Below are 25,638 nucleotides of genomic sequence, written 5' to 3' on the forward strand. Positions count from 1 at the left end.
CCTACTTGTGATCTCTCTCTGTCAAATAAATAAATAAAATCTTTAAAAAAAAAAAAAAAAGAAATTTTTATGCCTCAAAGATACATATCTTCAATTTACCAGCTACTTTCCCATTCTTAGGTTGAGTGGCTCAATACAAACTTAGAATTTTCAAATTGGCTGTTATTTCTGAATGTAATTAACCTTTACAATTTAAATTCAGGGATGTTCTGAAGTTTATAAATAAAAACTGTATGACTTGATTGTTTTCATAACATTCAGGTGGCATGTTCTCTACAACCAGATGAAGTTTTGATTTGTACATTGTATAGGCTAGATCTGTGTTTTGGAAAATAATCCTTTGCTTTTTGAAATTAAGCTGTTTATTTGATAATGAATATTTCCCAAACAAGCAATTTATACCCAAATGTGTACTACATAATAATCATAATCATTTTAATTTAGATGATGAATATAGTTTGCTTAACTTAAATGGTTTCTGAGTTGACTTACGAATGTTAATGACTTTATTGCTACCTTATTTATGTGGAAGGTTTTATTTCAGAGTGCTCTCCGATTTAAATGTAAACATTGTTTTAAGGACTTTAACAGGTTAAAAGTTGATGTAATCTATACTTTAAGAAAAGCACAAGTGGGCTAATAAAGATGAGTCTTTGCCTTTTAATATAAAAAGATCAGAATTCAAAATATACATTACACTTAAAATTTTATATTAAATGAAAATCTATAATATTGCAAACTCTTAAAGATAGGTAGGAATATGAGCACAATCCAGCTTTTGTAGTCTGCTTAAGCAAAACTTGGGTCCTTCCCACCCTTTTCAAAGGAAGGCAGAGTCCTGCTTTCTCTATTTTGGGGAAGGAGATGTTATGGTAGATTACATTGGTGTCAGTAATTTTTGAAGTGGTGCAAAGTGAGATCCAAGTCCTCTCTTGTTTTGGTGGAGTGAGGCACATACTCTCTCATAGGTAGCTTTTTAGTCACAGTGTCGGACCAGTGTGAAGGATTTCCCTCAGACATTCCTTTTGCCAGTGGATGTCAGTTCCACCTTTCTCTTAGGAGTTAAATTAGTTTAGTTCATTTGGTTGATTTAGTACTTGTTTTTGTTAACAAGCTGTATACCCTATTAAGGTCAGATTAAATTTGGAAGCTTAAAGATAAATAATGCTGTTTCTTGTAAATTGGCTTCATTTGTTAACTTGGTAGTAGTATATTTTAGCATCGTAATTCTTAGAGGTAATTTTGAAGCAGATCTTTGCTGTATTTCTTGATTAAGATTAGTCTAAATGACTGAAGCGATTTGGATTTGGTAGTATAATTAGGAACTTGCCTTATAATTTGAAAATTTGAAATCTTAGTCATGGAATAGCATTTGAGTAGGTAACTTAAATCCTAAACTATCCTGCTTTCTAAAAAGCCTTAAACTACTACACTTTTTTTTTTAAAGATTTTAATTATTTGAGAGAGAGAACTAGCACAGGCAGAGGGAGAAGCAGAGTTCCTAATGAGTGGGGAGTGTGATGCAGGCCTCATCTCAAGATGCCCCCCCCATCATGACCTGAATGGAAGGCAGATGCTTAAACGACTAAGCCACCTAGGCACCCCAAATTATTTCCCTTCAGTATTAAACTTAGAGGTTTTTGATAGCTCTACATGTTATGATTATTAATTATACTTAAGAGCAGAGTGACTGAAAAAATACATACCTTTATTCAGAGGGCATTTGAAACAAACCTCATTTTCCATGTATAGTTTATGAGGCATTTCTAACTAGAGAATAGCATGGATATGAGACTTTTGTTACCAGGTAGGTATTTTTAAAAAGTGTTAGTGTTGCTTGAGTAGGTCTCTACAGTTGGTAATAAAAGTAGTTTGAAATTTTGTCTAAGATTTCCTTTCTCTTTATCTTAAAATAGATTAAAGTACAGGATGATGTGAAATAAATATGATGGCTTTTAATGAGTGAGAAACATCATGGCAAGTGGGTAATGGAAGTTTTCTTTTAGAAATCTTGAAAGTGGGGCGCACCTGGGTGGCTCAGTTAGTTAAGTGGCTGCCTTCAGCTCAGGTCATGATCCTGGGGTCCTGGGATTGAGCCCCATGTGGGGTTCCCTGCTTATCGGAGCGCCTGCTTCTCCCTTTCCTCCTCGCTTGTGCTAGCACTCTCACCATCTCTTAAATCAGTGAATTAAAAAAAAAACAACAACAACAAGCCAACTCTTGAAAGTGGATTAGATGAACAACCAGAAAATTTGGATGATCCTGTACTGTTAAGTGATAGTTGGAGGGGCGCCTGGGTGGCTCAGTTGGTCAAGTGGCTGCCTTCAGCTCAGGTTGTGATCCTATGAAGCCCCACATCAGGCTCTCTGCTCAGTGGGGAGCCTGCTGCTGCTGTTCTGCAGTTCCGCCTTGCTTGTGTGCGCTCTCTGTCAAATAAATAAAATTGTAAAAAAAAATAAAAAAAAATAAAAAGTGATGTTGGGCCCTGTTAAACAGCTAGTAGTATACCCTGATGGTCCATTAAATTTAGAAAGACCAAATATTACCTATTCTGTTGGAGTTCTTGGTGAATGAGTCTTAGGCATGGTTTTTATAGTAACTTAATCTACAGGTGAGCTGTATATAGTCAGATTTAAATCTGATATAGTCAGATTTAAAATTCTCGGGGTTAGAACTTACTTTCTGCTTGGACTGTTTTGTTTGTAAATACATGTATGTCTTGGTCTTCTGGTTGATGATTCTTGTTTTGAAATTCTGGAATAAATCATGGCATTTTAGTAGTCTATTTTTTAATCTTCTTTGCATAAAATTATATTCTTTTTGTTTCCTGCAGAAATGTGACTCCAGAGACTGAATTCTCTAAAGGGCCTGTACAACGTAGTAGATGTTGGCGGAAGCATTTAGTAAGTTCTATTTAATTTTCATGTTTAATCTGTTTTTAAATGAAAAGTGACTTTGGAAATTTGAATAATTGAGTCAGAGTTCTAGAAACATAAAGGGATTTAGTGAAGCTCAAAGCAGAACAAAAGTAAAAAATCTGGTTAGATATGTGTGAAGCTGATTAAAGTTTTGCTTGTTTATTCCAACCTGTCATTTTCTTTCTTAAACTCTGATGGAATGCAAAGTAACCCACATATGAACATACTTCAAACATTTCACCCTAGAATTAGGTGGTGGTAAAGTCATCCCCCCATGTTTGTAAATAAAGTTTTATTGGAACACAGCTAGGCTCTTTCATTTACACATTGTTTGTGTTTCTTTTCCCACTGTAGCTGCAGAGTTGAGAATAGTTGTAGCTAATGGTCACAGACCCTGAAGTAATTACTACCTTGTTCTATAAAGAAAGCTTACCTGGCCTTGTCCTAGATCCATCAGCTTAATCCTTCCTGTGTAGAACTCAGAAGCCCTTGGGTTTTCCTTTGGTAATAGAACATACTTTTAATGGATTTCAGTGTAACAGTTTTAAGATATAAAGTAATTCTGACCTTTCCTTAAAAAAAGTTGTGTTATGCCTTTAAAAAAGGTACAACAGAAAGTTCTTTTCACAGTGAGATTATGCTTTGATTTTAGAAGACTTGGTTACTACTGCTGTGTGACATTCTAACACCCAACATGAGAAAAAGTGAGAAGAGAGTGTAGAAATGAATTTGGATGGATCCTCCAAAGGATTTATTTATTATTGACAGGACTTTATAGGTATGATTATTACATCCTCTTTCATAAATATTTTTGAGTCCTATTTGGGGATGTAGATTTTAGAAGATAATTTTGTTCCTCATTAGTACGTAACTTCCATTGTATAATGGCTACTAGGTCCCAAAGAAGGTGAAGTTCTGGGTTTCTTTTTTTTTTTTAAGTTTTTATGGGGATAGTGAGGCCAGAGTTGAAAACTTCCTGATGTACAATTATTGATCTCATGTCTCATATTTTAAAGTGATTAATTGCCTGGCATAAAGTGGATGCTCAATAATTATGTTATTTATGGTATATCATTTCTGTTAAACATTATTTGTCAACTATTGGCTTAGGTCTAATTAGAAAACCATTATTAAAATAGAAATTTTAATCGTTAATTATTTTTAATGTGTCTGAAAATGAAAACCTTGACTCAGTAAAGAGTAAAAGGGACAAGAAACTACAACTTCCAGTCTCTTAACATGTACATGTCAGATTTTAAACTAATAATAGGGACAACGGGAAAGATTTGATTTGATTGTAAAACCTTAGATGATTCTTAGTTACCATAATTCATCTTACTCTCTTGGTGATCAACATTTGGCTGGTCTTTTTAAAATAAGTTTGTGGTTGGTTTTTATGCCCACTGTATTTAGCACCCAGACTTACATTGTAATTCTATTGAGGATTCAAGCTACTTTTTATAATAGGACACCTGTGTGAGTTCAGTATTAAATATTTTCAGGTTTAAAGACCAGCACAAAGAAGACTGTTGTCAAGTCATAAGCACCAAGAATCTTAATTACATGATGGGAAGGATCAGTTTCTGCTTATCATTCTTTTACATGCTTTTGTCCCTTTGGTTTTGCAATAACTATTTGAGTTTCAAAGTGACATACATTAACAACTTATTGTGACCTTTTTAGAGCCATCTACTTTTAAAATTAAGAATCATTAATCATTTCTTTTTCCTTGTTCCCCTCCCTATCCCCCACATTTTTTGGTGGTATTAAAAATGGGAGTTGCTGGGAAGTAAAGATAAGGAGGTGGCTTATGCTTATTTTAGCAGAGCCCCTTGTAAACCCAATTCAGTAAAGAATCTCATTTCAGCTTCCGTCACTTGCTTGCATTTCAGCTGACTTACTTTATTTTACAATATCTTTGATTTTGGAACAAATGTACTGAATTAGAATTTAAAAAGAAGACTGTGTCCAATTTTATATTTTTAAATTTCTGGATGTATAGTACTTAGGGATTTTAAGAGATAGCTGTTAGTACCTTCTTACCATAGAAACCTTTACTTATGCTTTTGGGAATTTTCTTAGAACAGTTTTCCTTAAAAAGAAGATCTCAACTATGAACAGCAGGGTGGAAAAATTCTACCTGTTTATAGAATAAGCTTGAAGCCTGTATGTAAAATATACAAAAGATCTAGGTCTGTTTGATGATGGAATTCTAGATCAAACCATCATCATTTCAGTATGTCTGCAGTAATTCACAAGTTACTGGAGAGATTATTGATAATCTCTAAATCTAAGGCTTTGATATCTGAACCATACTCAGTTTTCTGTACCAATGTTAATGCATGATTAAATTCTCTTTAAAGCAGAAAGTATCTTTAAATAGTTGACCCCCTTTATCCAATGGATTTTTCAGAGGTCTTGTTATTGGAATATAAATTATTTTGATTAGTAAGTTTAGTTTTTAGATCTCCATGTACTTTGGTTATTGTGTAGTAGCTGAATAACATTTATTGAGGTCCTTCTATATGCCAGGTAATGTAAAGCTGTAAATGTACTAATTTAATTCTCACTACTGCCACATGAGGTAGGTACTACTATTTCTGTTTTACAGATGAAGAACTGTGGATTTTGTTACTAAGAAAAGATCCAGGCTCACAGAATTCATGCCTACTTTCCTTTTTATTTTGTAACATAAATTTGCTTATTTGCAAATTTAGTCTTTTCAAGAATTTGGAATTCCATGAAAGTAAATGGCTTACTCACAAATCCCTCATTGATTTTTTTAAGGTATTTTGATGCTTGACTGAGCACTTTTGCATATTAATAAAATTCTCACTTCTTACTTTTCATTGGCTTTATAGGAGTGCAAGACCGATTATGACTTTTTAATGTCACAAGAGTTGTTTGCTCCTGTGGCATTTGTCTTTTTTTAGTTGTCTTAAACATGTAAGGTGATAGAATATCAATATGCTAGTATTTTGTAACCTCTTGTTACACAAACTATTGCATTTTATTGAACAATTTTAGAATGATTTTAACGTCATTAGGTTTTCTTTTGAAATTTTTTTAAAGTAATGATTTTAAAAGGAAATTTCAGTGTCCTGGACAAATTTTACCTCTTGTCCTGTGGCAAAAGAATATAAATCATTGCGTTAATCATTTAATGTACTAAACTGAATACATTTCACTTAGCCATTGAAACAATTAAAACTTGTTATCAGTACATTAGTGTCATTGTTGATCCGTAATCATGTTTACATCTCCAACTTTATTTAGAGCTTGATCTTGCAATGTAATAACAGAGATTGGGGAGAAATTAATATAAACAGTAAAAGAGAAATGATGGTACTTTTATTTTTAATACTTCTGTATAGTAATATATGTCCGTTTTAGGGAATGAGTAGTTCAAATGGAAGATACTTCATTGATATGAAGAATGGATGAGTTGTGTAGTTCTTACTTTTGGTGGAGAGAAACCAGTAAAGTATGTTAAGGAGAAGCATCTTATATTTGATGTTTATTACTGATGTGACACTCAATTTTAGTCGTTTTTTTAGTATGAGTGGTAGTTACCAAGTAGTTTACTACTTGTTAGTAGTTATCAAGTAGTTTGTTATCAAGTAGTTTACTTAAGTAGATATTTATTTTGTGTATGTAGACAACAGATCCTAATTATAGTTTAGGAGATCAGATTTAAGTACCTGAAGAGCAAAAATGCCTTATATTTAATAATCTAGTCACCTAGACTTTATGTGTACAAATTTAGTTTGAGAGCTGCAAAATTGATGAAGACCAGAGTTAAAACTTATCTTTGCAATTACGTTTGCTCATGATGGATCAGATCATTTAATAGTAGAATATCCTGGCTTCCCACTTAGTCCCTTTAGGTCAAATTATTTAAGTAATGGATTTGTTTCTCTATGAGGAACATTTGATAACCTCGGCAACAGAAGTATTTTACTTGCACTTAATTTGAAATCTGATAGCAATTTATGGCAAATACCAAATAGGCCACATAGATATTTTACATTTTTATCATTTTTTTCTGTAGTTGGCTACATATTTTTTCTGTATTCTCAAATATGTTGCTGAAGATGGTGGCATCTCTTTTGGCCATTTGTGTTACCTAAACAGAATTAATTAACATCTGTTGAACTGGAAAACCATGGGGTTATACACTGCCTTGGTTTTTTTTTTTCCCCCTTAATCTCAAAATTCTTTTCCATAATTAGTTTTATTTGAAGAAGTTTGGAAAGTTTTCTGCATTGAGATTTAGAATACATAGTGTTGCTATAATTTAGCTTTCCAGGATTTTGAATTTTTGTTTTTACTTCTCAATGTTGACAGTGTAACAACATTAAGTATGTAAAATTTGACTATTCACTGCCACTTTTTTATAGTTACATATGTATCTGTGACAGTAGAAGAACTTTGTTACTCACTTGCAGTCTTGCCATGATCCTCTCCTTGAGAAGTGTGTGTAGAACATAGAAACTTTAATACAGTTTTATAGTTTAAAGCTGTTACAAAATTAAAACTTTGTGTATGGTAAGAGTATCTTCAAGGTGGGTGGATGTTCTCTGTTTGAAGGAATAAGATTATCGGTATTCCAACAGCATTTTTTTCTTTCAATGTTTTCATCAAGCACCCAGTCAGCTTGAAGAGTCTCACATGGACCCTACCACTGAGAAAACAAGATGGCAGTCCACTATGGGGATTTGAGGAAAATGGATTAATACAAGAGTGCTGTGATAATACACAACCAAGACAGGGTTCTTTTAACATGGATTTCATGAAATGAAGACATAGGTTTCTTACCCAGCACAAATGGACAGTGGATTTGACTTTCTAAAGACTTTTTGTATCCCTAAATCAAGTACATTCTTGACAATTGGAGAAGAAAGATGGCACAGTAACACAGATGTTAGTTTGTATGCCTGGAAATTTTTGCAGTTGGATTTGTATGAGTATGATCTTGTGGAATGTTAACTTTAATAAAATTTCTTACACTTTAAAATTTCTCAGTTTGGGCTTTTTTTTTTCAAGCCGAAGTTTCATTAAATGTTCAATTACTGCCTTAACACTTTGACTTTTACAGTTCCCCAGCAGTAGGTATACTGAATAAAGCTGGTAAAATGGAAATGGTGTGCTGAAAGAGGGTTCACTTGGTTGATAAATATTTGTCTTTTTTCACAAAGTTGTGGAAATTTGTGCATTAAGAGATGGTGGTTTGGTTGAAATGCTATTTTGAGCTTTCTTGAAACATCTTGGAAAATAACTTACCAAGGGGTAATAATAGGAACTTTAATTTGCCATGAGATTGTAATAAGCTTATAAAACAAAATGCCTTTTGCCTCAAAATTCAGAATGAGTGATAAAATATTTTTATGAGTTATTTTGTGTTGATGGAAAAGGTCTCTCTTACCTATGCTTTTTAATATTATGTTTTACAGTAGAATATTCACCTGAACCTTTAAACTGGTGCCTCTTGTTGTTTTAGTGGTTAATATCAGGAAAAGAGGTATTGGGTTTATAAGGAAGTGTCCTTAGGGTATTTGTAAAAGGATTTAAGATTTTGGTGGCAATAATGTCTATAATACATTTTATGTAAATATGAAGGTAGGACTTTATCTTCTATTTTTCTTACTCTGCTTAGGAATTTAAATAAATCCTGCCATGTCGTAGATTGTTTGAATTCTAGGTGAATGCTACTGTTCCATTTATTGATAATTGACTAATACCAGTTTCAGTAACAATGATAAAAGTGGGATAGACTTCATTTTGATAGACCAAATGACTTGTTTATTGTATTTTCCCATTATACAGATAACAAGGAAGAGTTCAGGTTGCATTCTTTTTTTTTTTTCATGAGAAATAATCATTTTGTGTGACTAATGCCAAATACCATAGTGTACACATCTCTGATCAATACATGTGCAATATTTATTCTCATTAAGTGATTTGAGGTGGTTGGTCTGTATAAATGAAAAGTGGACTTTTGGATTTTGATTCTGGTAGAAAATTTAATGTTTTGTAGAAGGTATAGAATTGAAACTAGGTTTTGATTATGGATTTTACTACCTAGATGCAACATTGTTGGTCTTGTTAGGTATAAACCTAAAATGGGTTTCTTAAATGAGGTGAGGACATTGTTCTGGTATACTAAAATGTAAGTAAGGAAAGTTGATTTTTTTTAGATGCGTGAATGTTTTCTTGGGGTGCTTTTTGAGAGAAATGTGTTAAATTGTTTGTTTTTTGGCATTAGTAGTTATATTGTTTCCATAGATCTCATGGTTTTGGTATTTAGGAGAATTTGTCTTGTGACATTACTTTGATAACTTGCCATCAAATAGGACCAATTGTTACTAACTTGCCATTGTTGGAATGGGTATATGCTTTAGAATTTGATTTGAAATAAAAGGTAATGGTTGGGATATATGTGTGTTGTATTGGTTTGAAGGTGGAGTTTCTTGGGTTTGTTAAAGCGTGTACATAGTAGTTCCATGCTCTTGAATTTAAGAACTTTGTTTTGCCTGACTGTGTGAAGTAAATTCATTGTGGTTATGAGGATTTTTTGGTGAAGTGTGCAAGGTTATATATAATGGGTTAAAGAATTTTATTTTAAGTTTAAGGAAAGATTGAGGTCCTTGGGTAAAAGCTAGTTGCATTAATTTTTTGCTCTAATGCAACTGAACACTAGGGAGGCGCTGTTGAGTTGTACCCCTTTTTCCAGTTGGGATGGAAAATTCCCCCATAAACTTTGTCATTAGATAATTTTTAGGCTTCATAAAGAAGGCAAGACTTGAATTTAATTTATGAAATTGAGGTTTTGCTTTTGTTTAGAAACCATTTTACCCATGGGGGGGTTAATTTTTAAAGAGATTAATACTTAACCTTAGCTTTATATTCTCTAGGAATTATCCCTCTTTCAAAATGGCTTGATAAAACACCACTTCCTGTCCAGAGAGGAAGTTATTTTAGCTCAAGGACTGAAATATTTAGCAGATCTTTAGACAAAAGGAACAAATTACATTTCTCTCTGGCTTAAAAAGGGTGCTTGAGCCAGAGGGGGTTAAGAAACCCTCCCTCCTCCCCTTGATGGGGTGGTCTGGAGGGGCAGGGAGGTGTGGGGGTAGGGGTCCTCAGGCTCCCTGGGATGGAGGATCTTTTTTTTTCTTCTTTTTTTTTTTTTTGGTGGAGATGAAGGGGTGGGTCTATGGTACATCACCTGAGTTGTGGGGTAAATGTAGAGAGTGTCAATCAAAGGCAGAGCTCTCAGAGCTGGGAAGGAGGCTCTAGATGGCGGCTGTGCCTTAGAGAGAGCGCGCTCTGCTCCCTGCCTTCGCCTCACTTTACGCAACTTTCCCTAACTTTCGGGCAGCCTCAGGGGGCCCCCGCAGCCCCCTGCCTCTCCTAGTGACTTACTGGGGTCGATTCGAACCTTTTTAAGGGAGAAAAGCAGCTTTTAGGAGCTTTCTTTTCGTGCCTTGTTGGAAAGAAGCAGCCGTACTGAGAGCCCAGGTCGTTGTTTTTTCCAGCTTAGAAGCCATGGCGCACCTCCATTTTTGTGCGCTCTCCTAATGAGGTTTTTTTCCTTCCGGACCCGTTTTAGTATTAATTGTTGCTTTATTTTTTTGGCCAGTTAACATATTGGAGGATTATTTTATTTATTTTTCGTTTTTGTAACGGAGAATTTTGTTTTTATTTTTAATTATTTGGGATCTGATATTTTTCTACTACTAGATAGGACTCTTGCTTTGGACCTACTACATGGATCAGGTAAGTCCATGATCGTTAGTGATAATTTTAAAGATTTATATGTATAAGTTCGCTTTATTTTCTGTAAATATGAGAAATTCCTGGATGACGCAATAAGATACAGAGATTGTTATTTGTATCCAGTGTGTTACTTTGAGAAACTTTCCTTATTGATAGTGATGATTCTCCCTGTTCGGTTTATCCGTTTTGGTTTTTTGTTTTTTTTTTTTTAAGGAAAAAATAGAAATATTTTGTTTTTTGGTGCTTACCGCTGTTGTGTTATAAGAATATCGTTACATCGTCAGGACTTTGTTCCTGATAATAAAAACCATCCATAGAAGCCGGGACCTTACCTTTCTTTCAACTTTTGACAGTAAATACCTGGGCACAGGACTTCAAAGCAAACACAGATTCCCCCTCCCCCTTAATATTTAAGAATTAAAAGATGATGAGAAATAAGGACAAAAGCCAAGAGGAGGACAGTTCGCTACACAGCAATGCATCGAGGTATGAGCTATCAACTTTCTTCCTTTTTTCTTTTTTTTGGGGGGGAACCTCAGCTTACATTGTTTACCTTGACAGACAGGGAAAGCTGTCTGTTTTATTTTAAGTATTTTACTAATTTGGATTCGTTTTTTAAAGCGTGACCTTGAGATTGCTAATATGCCACACCCTAATTTTTTGGTAGCAATTTATGAAAGTTGAGTTGTGACTTAAGGCCTCTTACAGCAGTCAAAAGGTAAGGTACCTTTATTCAAAGGGGCCTTTCCTGTAAACTACAGTTTTTCTGTTAATAAATTTCAGTTTTTAGGTTTTTGTGCTGTAGAAAAATGACCTTGTCGGTTTAGCCATTGCTGCATTGCACCATTTTACATACAAGGCAAATTTTTTCTTTGAAGAATCTAGGATACCCAAACTTGTAACTGAAGGCCATAGAGGAGCCTTGTGGTAGTAAATTATAGTAAATAGACGTTTGAGAAAGTTATATGAATGAAAAAATGTACATTTTAAAATGAAATTGCAAAAAGGACTCTTTGACTGATGCCTCTCAGTTTATATTTTTACTTGACTCTATATTTCTTTTGATACTCTTGACATTTTAGGAAATTTTGATAAGATTTATCAAAACCTTTACTCCATGGTTATAGTTCCTGCATTTATGAAATCAAACCTGTGATCACAGAAATACTGGAATACTCTTAATATACTTCTCTTTTGTGTTTGTTACTGTGATTATATTTGTATATTTTGCATTTAAAATATTTTAAGGTTTGCATTTATATGCTTATATTCAGACAGTGCTTTCTGCTTGGTAGATATGTAGTATCTTATTCTTGCATTTTAGTTGTAGCTGCTTTAAATTTATTGATTTATTTTGACAGAGTCGCCTGGAATGCTTTATCTTCTGAAGCTTACAAATATACTGTTTGTTCAGATCACGATTTGTTTCACATTTGTTGGAGTATCGTAGTGACTAAGTAATAAAGCTTCTTAGACATTTTGTTGTATGATCTGTATATTAATTTTGAAAAGTACATATAAATGCATTTCTTGATGTGTGTTCTTACAAATTGTCATGTTATGAATTTTAAATCCTACAGTTAAGGATGTGATTGGTTATATGATCCCCCCCCCCAGTTTTGCTTTTACTTTTTTAATTTTATAGAAGTAATATACTTTATTACTAGGTTAGTGATTTTGAAAGTTTTGAAGTGGTTTATTACAAATGTTGAAGTTTATGTTTCATTATACTTAATCTATTTTGACTCTTGCTTCTAAATCCACATTCTTTTGCAAATTGAGTTGTCATACAGTTTGGACTGCTGTCTTTTTTGAACTGAATTACCCATGTCATTACTTAGGTTTGATTTAGAACAGAAAACTTCTTTCTCCACTAATCCTGAGCTGATTTTTCTGAAAAGTAATGGCAATTTGAAGAAATAGGAATCCCCAGGTGTATTTGACAAATTATTATAGATTCAGTACCTAAAATTGTTACTCCCTTGAGTATGTATGATTTGCATATTCTCACATAGGTTTTGGCTTTCTTATGCAAGGTTTGTGGTTAACGTCATTGATGAGGCTGCCTTCTAATTTCAAAAATTAAGCAGTGTTGCTATTTTTTTAAAAAAATAATTTACTGCCTAGAAAAGTTACTTGGAAGTTGTCATGCATTTACCTATTGGCAGTGGGGTTATGGTTAACAAGGAAGCATGTACTGTACTTTTAAATGCACTTTGTCAAGTAATTTGATTCACATAGCTGATGGATGTTCAAAAATAATCCGAGAGATTCCTTGAAGATGGGAGTTTAAAATTCCTTACCCCAAATTGCATACCTTAATACATGTACATAATTATGACATCACTTCCTTTAAAAATTGTAAAGCTTAATGGGATGCTAGTGGTGTTTATTGTGGTAGATTAATGTAATTTTTAGGAAGTTAAAGTTCAGGAGACTGGTCAGGTACTAGTACTTGGTTCCAGTCTTTCAGAATTTCTTTGTAAGGACCTATTTCAATGGCACAAAGTCTAATATTTAGGGAATACTACAAAAATCACTTGTAGCCTGGGCCACAAGAGAGGAAGGGAGGAGTTTGCAGGTAAAGTAAATTTTGTTCTGAGAATTAGTTTAGGATCTGAAAGGATTGAGTGCGAGTTTAGGTAAACCTGATACTTGACTGTTTTTGGAAATAAAGCAATGACTTTAAGTTTGTTATTCCTGTATTTTGTGAATGATTTTAAATTTATGTGTTGTATATCGTGATTTCTGAAGATTAAAAAGTTCACTTTCAAAAATACCATTTTAAATACTTGAGAAATCTGTAAAGTTTTAAAATATTTAAAAGTTTTAGTGAAGGACGTATATATAGAACTGTATGCTACGTACTTCTTACCTAAATAATTGGCAGTTTGGGGGTAACTTCAGTAATACTAAAAAATGGAGACAGGAGAGAAGGGATGTGAATGGAACTGTGCACACAAAGAGTTCTGTGTGTTCTAGGACGCTGCGTTTGCAATTTTACCTAAAGAACTGAGACAGTTTATTAAATTTACCTCTAAATCGTCTGCCTTTGAACCAGATTTATTTTGACAAGCTGCGGTGCGGGCAAAATCTTCTGCTTTTTAATCAGCCTTTTAGCAGTTACTCTAAGATCGTGGGGCTAATTAGAAATGGCATTATGCAGTTGCTTGTGGACTGAACAGGCAGTTTTTAAGTGGCAGCCATTTTATGATGCTGATAATTCTTAAGAATCGGGATTTTTGAAAATACTGAAAATCGAATGGAAACTTGAAATATCAAAACTCCTTTCCCCCCCTCCCACCTCCCCTTTTTTGGTTCTCTGATGTTAAAATAAAGGGCAGCTCGGTAGTTAGCGCAGGCAGCAGCTCTGTGAGCCCCTGGCATCTTGGTGCAGGTCCAGCTCAGTCACAAAATGGCTGTTCCTTTGTGCCGCAGCGCTGACAGACATACTGCATTGCACTGTGTACTCGCCAAACAGCAGGAAGTTGCCGTGCGGAGTTCAAAGGCCGGCCGGCGCCGGCGCCTGCTGCTGATTGGCTGTGCGCACGCCTGGTAACAGCGGGTCAACAGCGGCGGCCTCCGGCAGGTCCCGCCCCGCGACGTAAGGCGCGTCGCCTCGCTCCTGGGAGGAGCGAACGCAGTGACGTTGGGCTGCGTGCGCAACCAGGGTTCTTCCTCTTCGTCTAGCGAGCCAGCAGCCTTCGGGGGCGGGGGTAGGGAAGGGAAGGGGCCGAAGCTCTGGCTGGGACTTTCCGGTGGGCGGCCTCTCCCCTGCCGATTTCGCCTCTGGGAGTCGTCTGCGCCCTTCCCTCTAGCGGTCCGCACCCTGCGGCGTGTATTCCTTTGCCCATGCCTGGGAACGGTGTTCCTCTCAGGAGCTGCTTCTACTTTCGGCGACCGTAAAAGGCGCTCATCGGAACCTTCAAATCGAAAACGTGTCAGTTTTTTACATTTTTCCCCCCCGCTTTCCTTTCTCACATCCTAGCGGGTCTTTTTTTTTTCCCCCCTTCTTCTGTTCAATGTGAAGAGATTAGTAAACTTAATCTTGTTCCCATTGACCGAAACCTTTTAGCTCAGAGGAGATACTTTTGTTTCAAGTGAGACGTCCTAACGGGTGTTAGGCTGTTACCCAATCATGGCTCATAAACAAAGGGAAGACTGAACTTGTCCCCGTGCATTTTTACTTGGTACCATACATTTTCTCAGTTGGCATTTGATGGAGGAAAACTCAGGTCAGTATGTGCAAAGTGATTTATTTCTAAAATTATGGGAATAAGTACAAAAGAGCGTAGGAGTTTTCACTTAACTCTAAATACTGTTAAAAAGTCAGAGTACAGTATTAAGCACCCATTACTATGCAAACAACTGTTAGACAACAGCTCCTTTTAAGTGTTGATAGCACCTGGCGAAGGAACTGTGACTCCCCAAAACTTGGTTGATAGTGGAATGAATTACTCGGAAGAACCTTCGGAAACCTCTCAAATCCCCGATTCTGGAAATTTTAGTTCAGTCCGGGTAAACCTATTAAAATGCTGTGGTTATGCTCATGGTCTGTCTTACTGGGAAACCCTTGGCGAGGATTTCTGGTTTAAAACAACAACAACGGCAAAAAAACCTAGTTTAGCAATTGATGATTTCATTATTCAGTCACAGATAATGAATTTAAGAAGGAAAGACTGTATTAACGTTTTCCTGCTGTACCCTGCCAAAAAGTATTGTAGCGGTAACAGCAGTGAGCTTTAGGTAGTTGGCCCTTTCAGAAGTTTCTTACTGAATGGAATAAGTTCACTTCAGGAGGGGTGTGGATTGTAGGTAGAGAGGTTTGTCTGGGCATCTCTTAAGTTTCTGAATAAAGCTTTAAAAAAGACAAAATTCACTGTAATGGTTGGTTTTGTATGTTCACTTAGTTTGGATTCTTCAGGAAGAATTCTTTGAAGAGTTTATGGAAACTTTAGGTGAAGCTGGATTTTCAGTTTGTGTTATAGACTTGTTCATCAGAGATTTTTAAATTACATGCTCAGGTATAAATTATATACAAAAGAATTAGCTGTAGAGGTAAATACTTGTAGAACTTGACCATTAACTGAGTTTCAAATTAAAGTGCATTTAAAGCAACAAGAAAAATTTTCTTTCTGTGTATTGAGATTGAATTCTGGTTAGTTGTTTTACATTTTTATTACTGCTAGATGCCTTTAAATTCCTAAAAACTAGGGTAAGAATTAAGCAACATTGTATTCATGTTCCAAGGTATAGATTACTCTATTGAAGGCGTTTTAGCCCAAAATAGATACCATTACTACTTGAGTTAAAGTACATATTATGATAACAGTAATTTATGAACTGTTTGCGTGTCCCTTGGAGCCAGTGAACTTCTTAAAGAACCAGAGTAATTAGGCCTGTTCATTAAAACTTAAGTGCATTTTCCTTCTATGTGCAAATTGGCATGAAATGGCCAGAGAATGTTGATTTAACTTCTCTTTTCTTCGTCGGTTTTTAAAACCCAATTTCCAATTGATATTTGGCACCTTGGAAATTAACATCCGTAAAGATGAAGTCCTCACAGGAACATATGTTTGATAAAAGAATTTTGTGAAAGTTTTAGCAAGTTCCAGTTTGAGAGGTGAATCTGAAGCTTGGTTGACTTTTATCTGACAGCATCTGAAATTCACAGATTTTTGTTTTTTTGAGAGCCAGAGAGGGAGCAGGGGGAGGGGAGAGAATCTGAAGCAGGTTCCACACTTTGCACAAGACTGAGGTCATAACCCGATCGAAAGCAAGAGTCGGATGCTCAGCTGACTGAGTCCCCCAGGTGTCTCTCATAGATTCTGTAGTTGACCCCTCTCCCTTCCCTCCTACAGCATATCCCCAACAATTGTGATGTACTTCTTGAGGCCCCTGAGATTTCCAAACTCTTACCCTTTCTCCTACTTTATCCTATAAAATGTGGTAGTAAACTTGTTCCTGACAAAAAATTGAGTGACTGCTCTGTGTGACACCTAATAAATTTTTATCTGTTTATGGGCCTTTTTTTTTTTTTTTTTTTTCCTTTTTTAAAAGGCCTTTTAGGTTCTTTCTGCAAACCTTAGAACTGGGCTTTTTTGAGGGGTGGTGGTTACATTAGCGAAGAAAGTTGTTCTTTTTTTTTTTTTTTTAAATCTCCTAAGAATTATTGAGTATACAAATAAATTATGCTGGCCAGCAGAATTGCTGTTGCTTTGGAGCTTTAGTGTTACTAATGTAAAGCCAGAAGGACAAATTTGACTCAGTTATCAGATACTATCAAATACCAAATACCATCAAATACCTAGACTTAAGGTCTGTTGTATGTTTAATTTGTAATCAGTAATTTAGAACAGTGTTGCAACATGTTGTTTATATGTCTGCTATGACCTTTTCCCCTAAACAGTTTAAACTTTAATTGGCATGGCAAGCCTGGGGACAGAGACCTTTCTAATAAGTTTGAATGCAGTTTAGGAGGTGGGGAATGAGCCTTTGCTTTGTGAAGTAAGTCATGGAGAACCTAAGTGTATGGAAGCCTTTCATGGTACATCTTGGAATAGGAACTGCCCAAGTATTTCATTGTTAAGATACTTGGTTAGGGCCACCTTTTTTGGTTAGTTCAGAGGCATCGTCTGGATTATATTCCATACTGAAAAGTACTTTAAATTTTCTTTATTGGAGAGATCCTGTATTTTGGGGAAATGGTGCTGACAAGCCTTGGCTAAGGCATCATTCTAAGGATGGGTCCTGATATTATATTTTGGATTCCATCTAATGAATTATTTTGTTATCTGTGATGTGTGTAACTGTTAACTTCCGTACTTGGCAGGAGCTGTGTACCTAATACACACCAGTGCAGTGTTTACGTGGATACTGAAAAATTTTTTTCCCAGTATAGGCCCGTGAAGTACTCATTCTTGGACTTCAGGTTTCTTAAAAATGTGGATAATGATAATTTTCATTGGGTTAAGAAGTTAAATAATGTAATGCCTACGAAGTGCTTTATTAGCAAAGAGCCTGTTATATTGAAAGTGCTCTTTAAATGTAAGGTGTGAGTAATATTTTACTTGAGTTTTTTTTTTTTTTAAGATTTTATTTATTTATCAGAGAGTGGGCGTGGAGAGAGCACAGGCAGAGGCAGAGGGAGAAGCAGGCTCCCTGTCAAGCAAGGAGCCCGACGTGGGACTCCATCCCAGGACGCTGGGATCATGACCTGAGCCGAAGGCAGCTGCTTAACCAACTGAGCCACCCAGGCGTCCCGTTAAGTTTTATTTTACTTTCTTCCCCGTCTTGTACTACGTCCCTTGTTAAGAGCCAGATTTTCCCTGAGTGAGTTTGGTGTCTTGGCCTCCCTGCAGGAGATCATTTAGGCCTAATTTAGAACCCTTTCCCTCCAGCTGATACAGTTATATGTCTAAACCATTCTAAAATGATTTTAGAAGGCAAGTCCCCTTTTAGTTAGTTGAAACCTTGGGTGTGTTTTCAGTTAATCCTCTCCTAGAATTTCCTTCTGAGAAAGCCTGCCTTTCAAAGGGAGTGTGTGATTCTTTCTGGACCAGAACAGCTTCTTGGGTGAGTCACAGCCCAACTCTTGGCAGTCACTCTCGAGTAAGGTACCTTTTACCCACCTTCTGGAGCAAGTGATTATTGCCCTGGTTTACCCGCTGCCTCATTTCCCCTCTCAAGCTGCGCAAGAGTGAATAATGAAGGCAAGGAGCAGTGCTGTTTGGGTGTAGATGTAACCGTGCTAATACTTACAGCCAATGTCCGGTTGTTTGTGGCCGGCTCTTAGTAATCCACCCTCACTAGGGCACTATATATTTGACTTAGCATATTGCAGACCCTGGAGGGCATCTTAAAAGTACTCCAGTCCAGAGGTATCTGGGTGGCTCAGGTGTTTAAGCATCTGCCATTGGCCAAGGTCTCTATCTTAGGGTCCTGGGATTTGGCCGTACAGGGGACTCTGCTCAATGGGGAGTCTGCTGCTGCTTCTCTGTGCCCTTTTATTTTCTCTCTCTCTCTTGCATGCCTGCACTCTCACTCTCAAACAAATAAATAAAATCTTCAAAGAATACTCCAGTCTAGCCTGGCTTCTTAGGATTGAGTTAATTTTCCAAAGCTCTCCATGCATTTTAAATGTGCATGTGTTTCTACATGTTTGCATGTGTTTTGAATCTTTTGACAGAGAGCACTCTTGGATTCTTTTTCTAATTCTTGATGTTGCTGTTGTGTGTCTCAGTGCCCCTTTAGGGCAGTTCTGCCAACACTTGCCTTTGGAGAGGTCTGGAAGCAGAAGTGTGTAGGGTGCTGTTACGGGTTGTTGTGTGCTTGACAGAAGAGGAACAGTTGCTGCATTAAGTGTAATGCCTGACTCAGCAATAGTGTGTGCTGATGGACTTTCTCGACCCCAAGATTTTTGCATTCTTGTCTTAAATGCTTTAAATTGTAGTGCTGTTACTTGCTGTAATTCTCCACTTGATGCTTCTTTTACCAGGTGATAGAGGTGACTTTTAAAGCAATGGATGTGGGCTCTGCTGTGGAACGGATATTTAGAGGGGTGCTTACTACACGTTGGTGGGCTGTGAATAGTCACCAGCATTAAAGAAAAATAGAATTTGATAATAAACCTCAGGGAATGGCATTTGTATGGCTTACTTCTAAGTTCAGCACACATAAGGCTGGTGATCTTTAATTTTGGATTTTATTATAAAGGAAAACAGCATGTGTTAAGAATTTTATGGGAAAGTACTGCAGTAGATGTATGCTTTTTTGTCTTCTTGCTTTGACAGGCACTATATTTTAAGGTGTTTTTGTTTGTTTGTTTTTTTAAAGATTTTATTTATTTATTTGACAGAGATCACAAGCAGGCAGAGAGGCAGGCAGAGAGAGAGGAGGAAGCAGGCCCCCCGCTGAGCAGAGAGCCCAATGCGGGGCTCGATCCCAGGACTCTGAGATCATGACCTGAGCCGAAGGCAGCAGCTTAACCCACTGAGCCACCCAGGCGCCCCTGTTTGTTTTTTTAAATGCGTATTTTGTTAAATGTTACTGTTAGTGTAGCAGAAATGCTAGTGACCTCCTCCTGGTTAGCGAGCTCCCCACGTTAGCTGCCATGGAGCTCTTCCTTTGAAAGCCTGTGGGTGGTCCTGAGTCCTGCTTAGCTTTCATACCCATCCCATTGTGTTCCTTCACTTGAGTTATATACATAACAAGGATGTGCAGATCCTTCACAAATTTGTTTATACTGGCTGGCAATTTTGCATTTCAGTAAGGTACCAAAGCAGTGGATGAGAGGATCGCGAAATATTTCAGTGAAAACTTAGTTGTTTGCTTTGGAAAGACACAATACATAAGGCCTTTTGTGGGCCTGGAACTTGTTAGAACGAGTCCTTTGTATGTGTTAATGTGGGGGATCCTCGCAAGCCTGTGAGGTAGGTGTGATCACTATCCCTGTTTTGCCAGTAGAAAACTGAGGCATTGTGGGGAGGGAGTAGATGGTAGAATTGGATTCAAACACTGGCAGTCTGGTTCCAGGGGTCATTTAAGCATCTTGTCAAAACTTGCCATCAAATTAGATGGCTAAGAGGAAACTGTACAGTAGGGTAAAATGGTAAAAATCTAGAATAATCCTGTGGGCGGTTTCTTTAAAAAACAAAACAAGACCAAAAACTGCTTTTAAAAAAACCTGAAAAAAAAAACTGGAAAAAAAAAAAAACCCACCTCAAAAATCTCAATGCATTGTAGGGTTGATCGATCCCGGAAACTCAGTGCTGCTCTGTAAGTCATCGTTTTGCATAAAGAATTTCTAGTTAATATGTGGCTGCTGTAGTGATTCCCATGAGGGTGCTTGGGGACTCACGAGGAAAGAAGAGTAAATGGGAGGGGGATGTACTGGAAATCTCAGAAGAACTGTGTGTCCTTTTGTTGTCTGACTCCCATTGCCCCCCCCCCCCCCCACTAAGGATTTGGCAATGGATTATGAAGACTGGGCTTCTAATTTGTTTTGTTCTAAGCTGAGTTCTCATCTTTACTTCCCAAATAGCTCTTGTGTGAGAATCACTTGAGATTTTTTTTTTTTAAGGCCCCATATCTGCTTGGATTTTAGGGGTTATGCAGTGTGGCAGATGATTGGTGTTGTCCAAGTGTCGCAGGTGGGTCTGCTGTGTAGCCAGGACTGGGGACAGTTCTGTAGACATGCTCTGAAAGGAAACAGCTCTTGATTGTGGTGGGTGTTAAATCTTGAGTGTCTTCAGTTCCAGTAGATGTTATTTGACATCCAAATAGAAACAGTGTATGGCTGGTTAAGTTGTTACTTTGAGGGAGGCGAGTGGCCAGTGATGGGTCAGATTATCCATTTCCCTTGTTTGATTTACCAAAAAAAATTGCCTTTGAATTTAGCTTTATAGAGGCATGGAAGTCTCCAGATTTACTTGCTAAGAGTCACTTTGAGTGCTTGTTAAATGTAAACGTATTCCCAGACTTTTCACCTGGAAATTTGAATTTCATCGGGGGTGGGAGGTTCCTGGGGAACCTGTATGTTGAACAACAATCATGGTTGCTTTTGTGAGGAGGCTGGTTTGGGAAATAAGGGCTAATTGGGAAAGGGGTTTGGGTCTCTGATCTGCCCCTGCCAAGATTTTATTTATTGACAGAGGGGGAGAGAGAAATCAAACAAAAGCAGGGGGAACAGCGGAGAGGAAGGGAGAAGCAGCCCCATGTGGGGCTTAATCCGCGACCCTGGGATCATGACCTGAAGCTGAACACAGACAGACACTTAACTGACTGAGCCACCCTGGCGCCCTCTGTTCTGCTTTTTAGCTGTAAGACCTAGGGCAGGAACCTCTGAGCTTGTTTCTTTTTTAAAAAAGGAGAAAGGGTAGAGTATGTGTCTCCTGGGGAAGTTAGAATTGAATAAAATAATGCTTCTGAAAGTAGTGGTTTCCTGTTGGGGACATCCCCCTCCCTGACTCCTGGCAGTGTCTGGAGATATTTCTCGTTGGGTCTGGGGTGCGTCTGCTTGGTGGAGCCTAGGGATGCTGCTAAACACCCTGTAACACATAAGGACAGCCTCTGGAGAATGAATTATCTGGCCCCAAATGTCAGTAATGCCACACTTTAGACACTGGTCTGAAATATTTAGCATAGCCCTTGGCATAGTGAATATGGGTTGTTACCAGGAAAGTTGGGAGTTGGGGTGCATGGGTTTCTCAGTTGGTTAAGTGTCTGCCTTTTGTCACAGGGTGCTGGGATCACGTCCTGCATCTTACTCGCTGCTCAGCGGGGAGCCTGCTTCTCCCTTGCTGTCTGCCATCCTCTCTGCCTACTTGTGCTCTCTCTCTGTCAAGTTAAATAAAATCTTAAAAAAAAAAAAAAAAAGTTGGTCTTGATCCTGGGACCACACTTAAGTTCTTTGACACTGGACAGAAGTCATTTACTGCTGAGGTTAGCATTCAGGCTTTTTAAACCTCCTTTGAACATTGGAATTGCTGCTGCCTTATGGAAGTCTAAAGATCATAGCCTAAAAGTAAGGAAAGAGTAGTTAAGACCCAGAGTGCTGAAAGGAGTTTGTGGCCAAACTAATCCATCTGCCCTCAGGGCTCTGAAATGGTTGTAAGTAAACCACATGAGATGGTGGGATATAGGAGGAGCTTCCCCCTACCTGCTTTCAGTACTTGGCGGCTTTGTTCTTACCCCTGTAGAAAACATGTCCTGTTCTTGTATGATCCTTAGTGCGTTGGCAGATCCAAATTGGGTAGCTATTTGTGAAATGGTTATCTGGTTTGTACCTCACCCAGGCTTCTTGCTCTAATTCATTTTTTCCTAGTGGTTTGTGTCTGTGAGTGTCATTTGTTTGATGCTTCCTGGGCTCCTTAGGACTACTCAGCCTTAACTGGTTATGGGGGAGCAGAGGTAGCATGATCAAGACAAGAGGACTTCCGGCTCCATTTGAGAATGTTAGAAGCATGCTTATTACAGTGGATGCTTTTCCCTTGTTTGCACTGAATTTCTGAATATGGGAGGTGCTGATGAGACTTCTCTTTTTAGTATTTGAAACTGTAAGCAGCATTTTTGGGGGCTTTTTTTTTTTCTTAATAGATTGACTTTTTTCTGAAAAGCGATGGTGTTACCAGTGTTTGAAGTAACTTCCAGAACTGTCAGACCCTAGGAAGGCCTGCTCCTGAATACTGATCAATTCTGAAATGTTAGAAATAGTCCTTTTTGAGAAATTCAGAAAAACTCAGAAAAATGCAAAGAATACAATTAAAAGCTCTATACAAATTACATATCACTAAAATTCTATTTGCCCCTTCTCTTTAGTCACTTTCATGAACTCGGCATATGAAAACTGTTGGCATTTAAAAAACCATGTAACGGGCGCCTGGGTGGCTCAGTGGGTTAAGCCGCTGCCTTCGGCTCAGGTCATGATCTCAGGGTCCTGGGATCAAGTCCCGCATCGGGCTCTCTGCTCAGCAGGGAGCCTGCTTCCTCCTCTCTCTTTCTCTGCCTGCCTCTCTGCCTACTTGTGATCTGTCTCTGTCAAATAAATAAATTAAATCTTTAAAAAAAAAAAAAAACATGTAACATGGTTTGCACAGTGTTTTGTGTTTTAAAAATCTAATAGTTTTGAAATTGCCAGTGTTACAGATCTAATCCATTTCTAGTCTAACTTGTAGTTGATTGCATAGTGTAAATCCACATTTTTTTCCTTTATTTTTTTGGTCTTTATGAGCAGAGCCATGAACACTTTTATACTTTCCCCTCCTGCACAAATTTAATAATTCGTCAGGTTATATACCCACAGAATGAATTGCACCATTTCTATGGCTGTTTTGAGGTTTACTCAGAAATGGCAAGTTACTTTGCAAAGCCTCTGCCGATCCCTTTTCGGGTAACAGTATATGAGTACCCTCTTGCCTATTTTCTCTGCATCACTTAGTAGTAGCATACATTTTAATTTCTACAAAGCAGATGAATGTGAAATAATGTGTTGTAATAATACACTTCTCAAATCACTCCTAAGGTTTAATTTCCTTTTCATAAGTTTTTCTGTAGTTGGTGTCTCTGACCTCTCAGTTTTCTGTGGATTTTTCTTTGATCTGTAATTCTCCTCATATTATATTGAAATTTCTTTTCTCAATCTGTTACTTGTGTTTTCACCTTGTTTATAATGTGTGGCGTTTTCTACAGAATGGTAGGACTTGAATCAGAGGTGGAGGTCTTAACAAAGGCCTTAAATGTCATTCCATTTATTTAAGGAACTGGATCCAGTATTCTTTATCAATAAGAAACTCATGGTTTAATGATCTTTGCCTTTTCCTGCCTCCCAAAACACAGAAGTTGCTCTGCGTCATTTGTGGGTGGTTCAATGATCTGTTTAACTGAAGAATGTATGCAGGGCGGGCACAGCAGTGTGAATTCCATACTGTGGGGCAGCGGGATAGAATCCTGTGTATAGACACTAGAGCTAAGCCTCTGCTATAAAGGAGGATAATTTGTCTTAGAGGGTTTTTGTAAAGACTGAGAGGAAGATTTTTGCATATGCTTGATACCTAAGTGCTCCATAAATACTACCTATTAAATCATCGATGGAATTTAGTCTGGAGATAAGTTTTAAGGAATTTCAGTGTAGGTTGCGTGGTGGTTTTTACCAGATTTTGCTTTCACTGACAAAAAAAACCCATCCTCTGCCAAGCAGTTCAGCCATTTTGTAAGTACCAGAAAAATAAACACTTACCCAAGTGCTGAAATGGCAGCTCCTGGGCCGAGGACCCACAGGCTGGCTTTTCTTTAAACTGAAGTGTTGCTCTGCTGACCTCTTGTGGCCATTGGGGGAAACAGCTATAAAAAAATTGAAACGGGAACAATAGCTCTTACAATGCCGTTTGCTTTCGAAGCACAGTTGTAAAATAAATACACTTCATGCCATTTTTGTCAACTTCAGAAAGGGTTTTGAAGAGATACCAAATCCTTTTCTATCCACAATTGAAAAGAGGTGTTAAACTTTTTTTAAATAAGCATTTAATTTCTGTTGGAATCTAAAATTCCAGTTTGGGGGCGCCTGGGTGGCTCAGTTAGTTAAGCATCTGCCTTTGGCTCGGGTCATTATTTGGAGTCTCCGGATGGAGCCCTCATCAGGTTCCCTGCGCTGCAGGGAGTCTGCTTCTCCTTCTGCCCCTCCTCACCCTGCTCATGCTATTTTTCTCTCTCTTTCTCAAATAAATAAAATCTTAAAAAAAAAATTCCAGTTTTGATGAGTCCTTTTCATTATTTTTGAATTGTATTTCTATGTAGTGATTGTTTACAAGACTTGTTTGCAAATTAGATTTTGAGTAATTTTAATATTCACGTATTTTTTCATAAGGATTCTGTATATGTGATGGATTCCTGAATATCCCATTTTTAATTGCTTTAGCACTACTAATGACTTTGTTAATCAGGTAATTTTATGACTTTCTTTGTTGAGGTAAAAGCTTAAATAAAGGACTCTTCCTCTCTCCCCCCACTAACTCAGTTTGACCCATTTACTTGAGTCTTGTGGATTTTCCACATCTCCTGGTCTAAGTTGGCATCACAAGCTGTAATTATTGATAATGATTTAGTATTATGATTAGGCATTAATAACAAATCTGGATAATATTTAATCCTATCATTTGAGGGAATAATCAGATTATCGGTGCTTTAAATGTGTACGTATTTATAGTTTTTGTTTGTTTTTCAATATTCCTTTTTTTCCCCTTTTTAAACAAATACTGCTTTTCTTTTTCAGCATTTAGGAGCTTACCCTCATAGGAGAGAAGCATGCAAATTAGAGTTACACCTAAAAAAGTTAAGACTTTTTTCCATCGTATAGGAAGTATATTTACTTTTTCTAGTTTTATTGAGGAAATAATTGGCATATGTTACTATAATTTTAAGGCATACAGCGTGGTGATTTAATTTT

General features: G+C 37.2%; 1 protein-coding gene across 2 annotated transcripts in view; it reads left to right on the forward strand.

Annotated features, from left to right (window-relative positions):
* The first annotated feature begins 10,090 nt into the window (after positions 1-10,090).
* Positions 10,091-25,638, forward strand: part of CHD2 (chromodomain helicase DNA binding protein 2) — a 121,486-nt gene continuing 105,938 nt past the window's right edge. For both annotated transcript variants that reach the window (XM_059371630.1, XM_059371631.1), the window contains exons 1-2: positions 10,091-10,697; positions 11,051-11,183. In XM_059371630.1, the coding sequence (XP_059227613.1) occupies positions 11,122-11,183 (62 nt within the window). In that variant the 5' untranslated portion in view covers positions 10,091-10,697; positions 11,051-11,121. The remainder of the gene's footprint in view (positions 10,698-11,050; positions 11,184-25,638) is intronic.

Source organism: Mustela nigripes, chromosome 13, assembly GCF_022355385.1.
Source record: "Mustela nigripes isolate SB6536 chromosome 13, MUSNIG.SB6536, whole genome shotgun sequence".
In the NCBI taxonomy this organism is placed as follows: Eukaryota; Metazoa; Chordata; class Mammalia; order Carnivora; family Mustelidae; genus Mustela; species Mustela nigripes.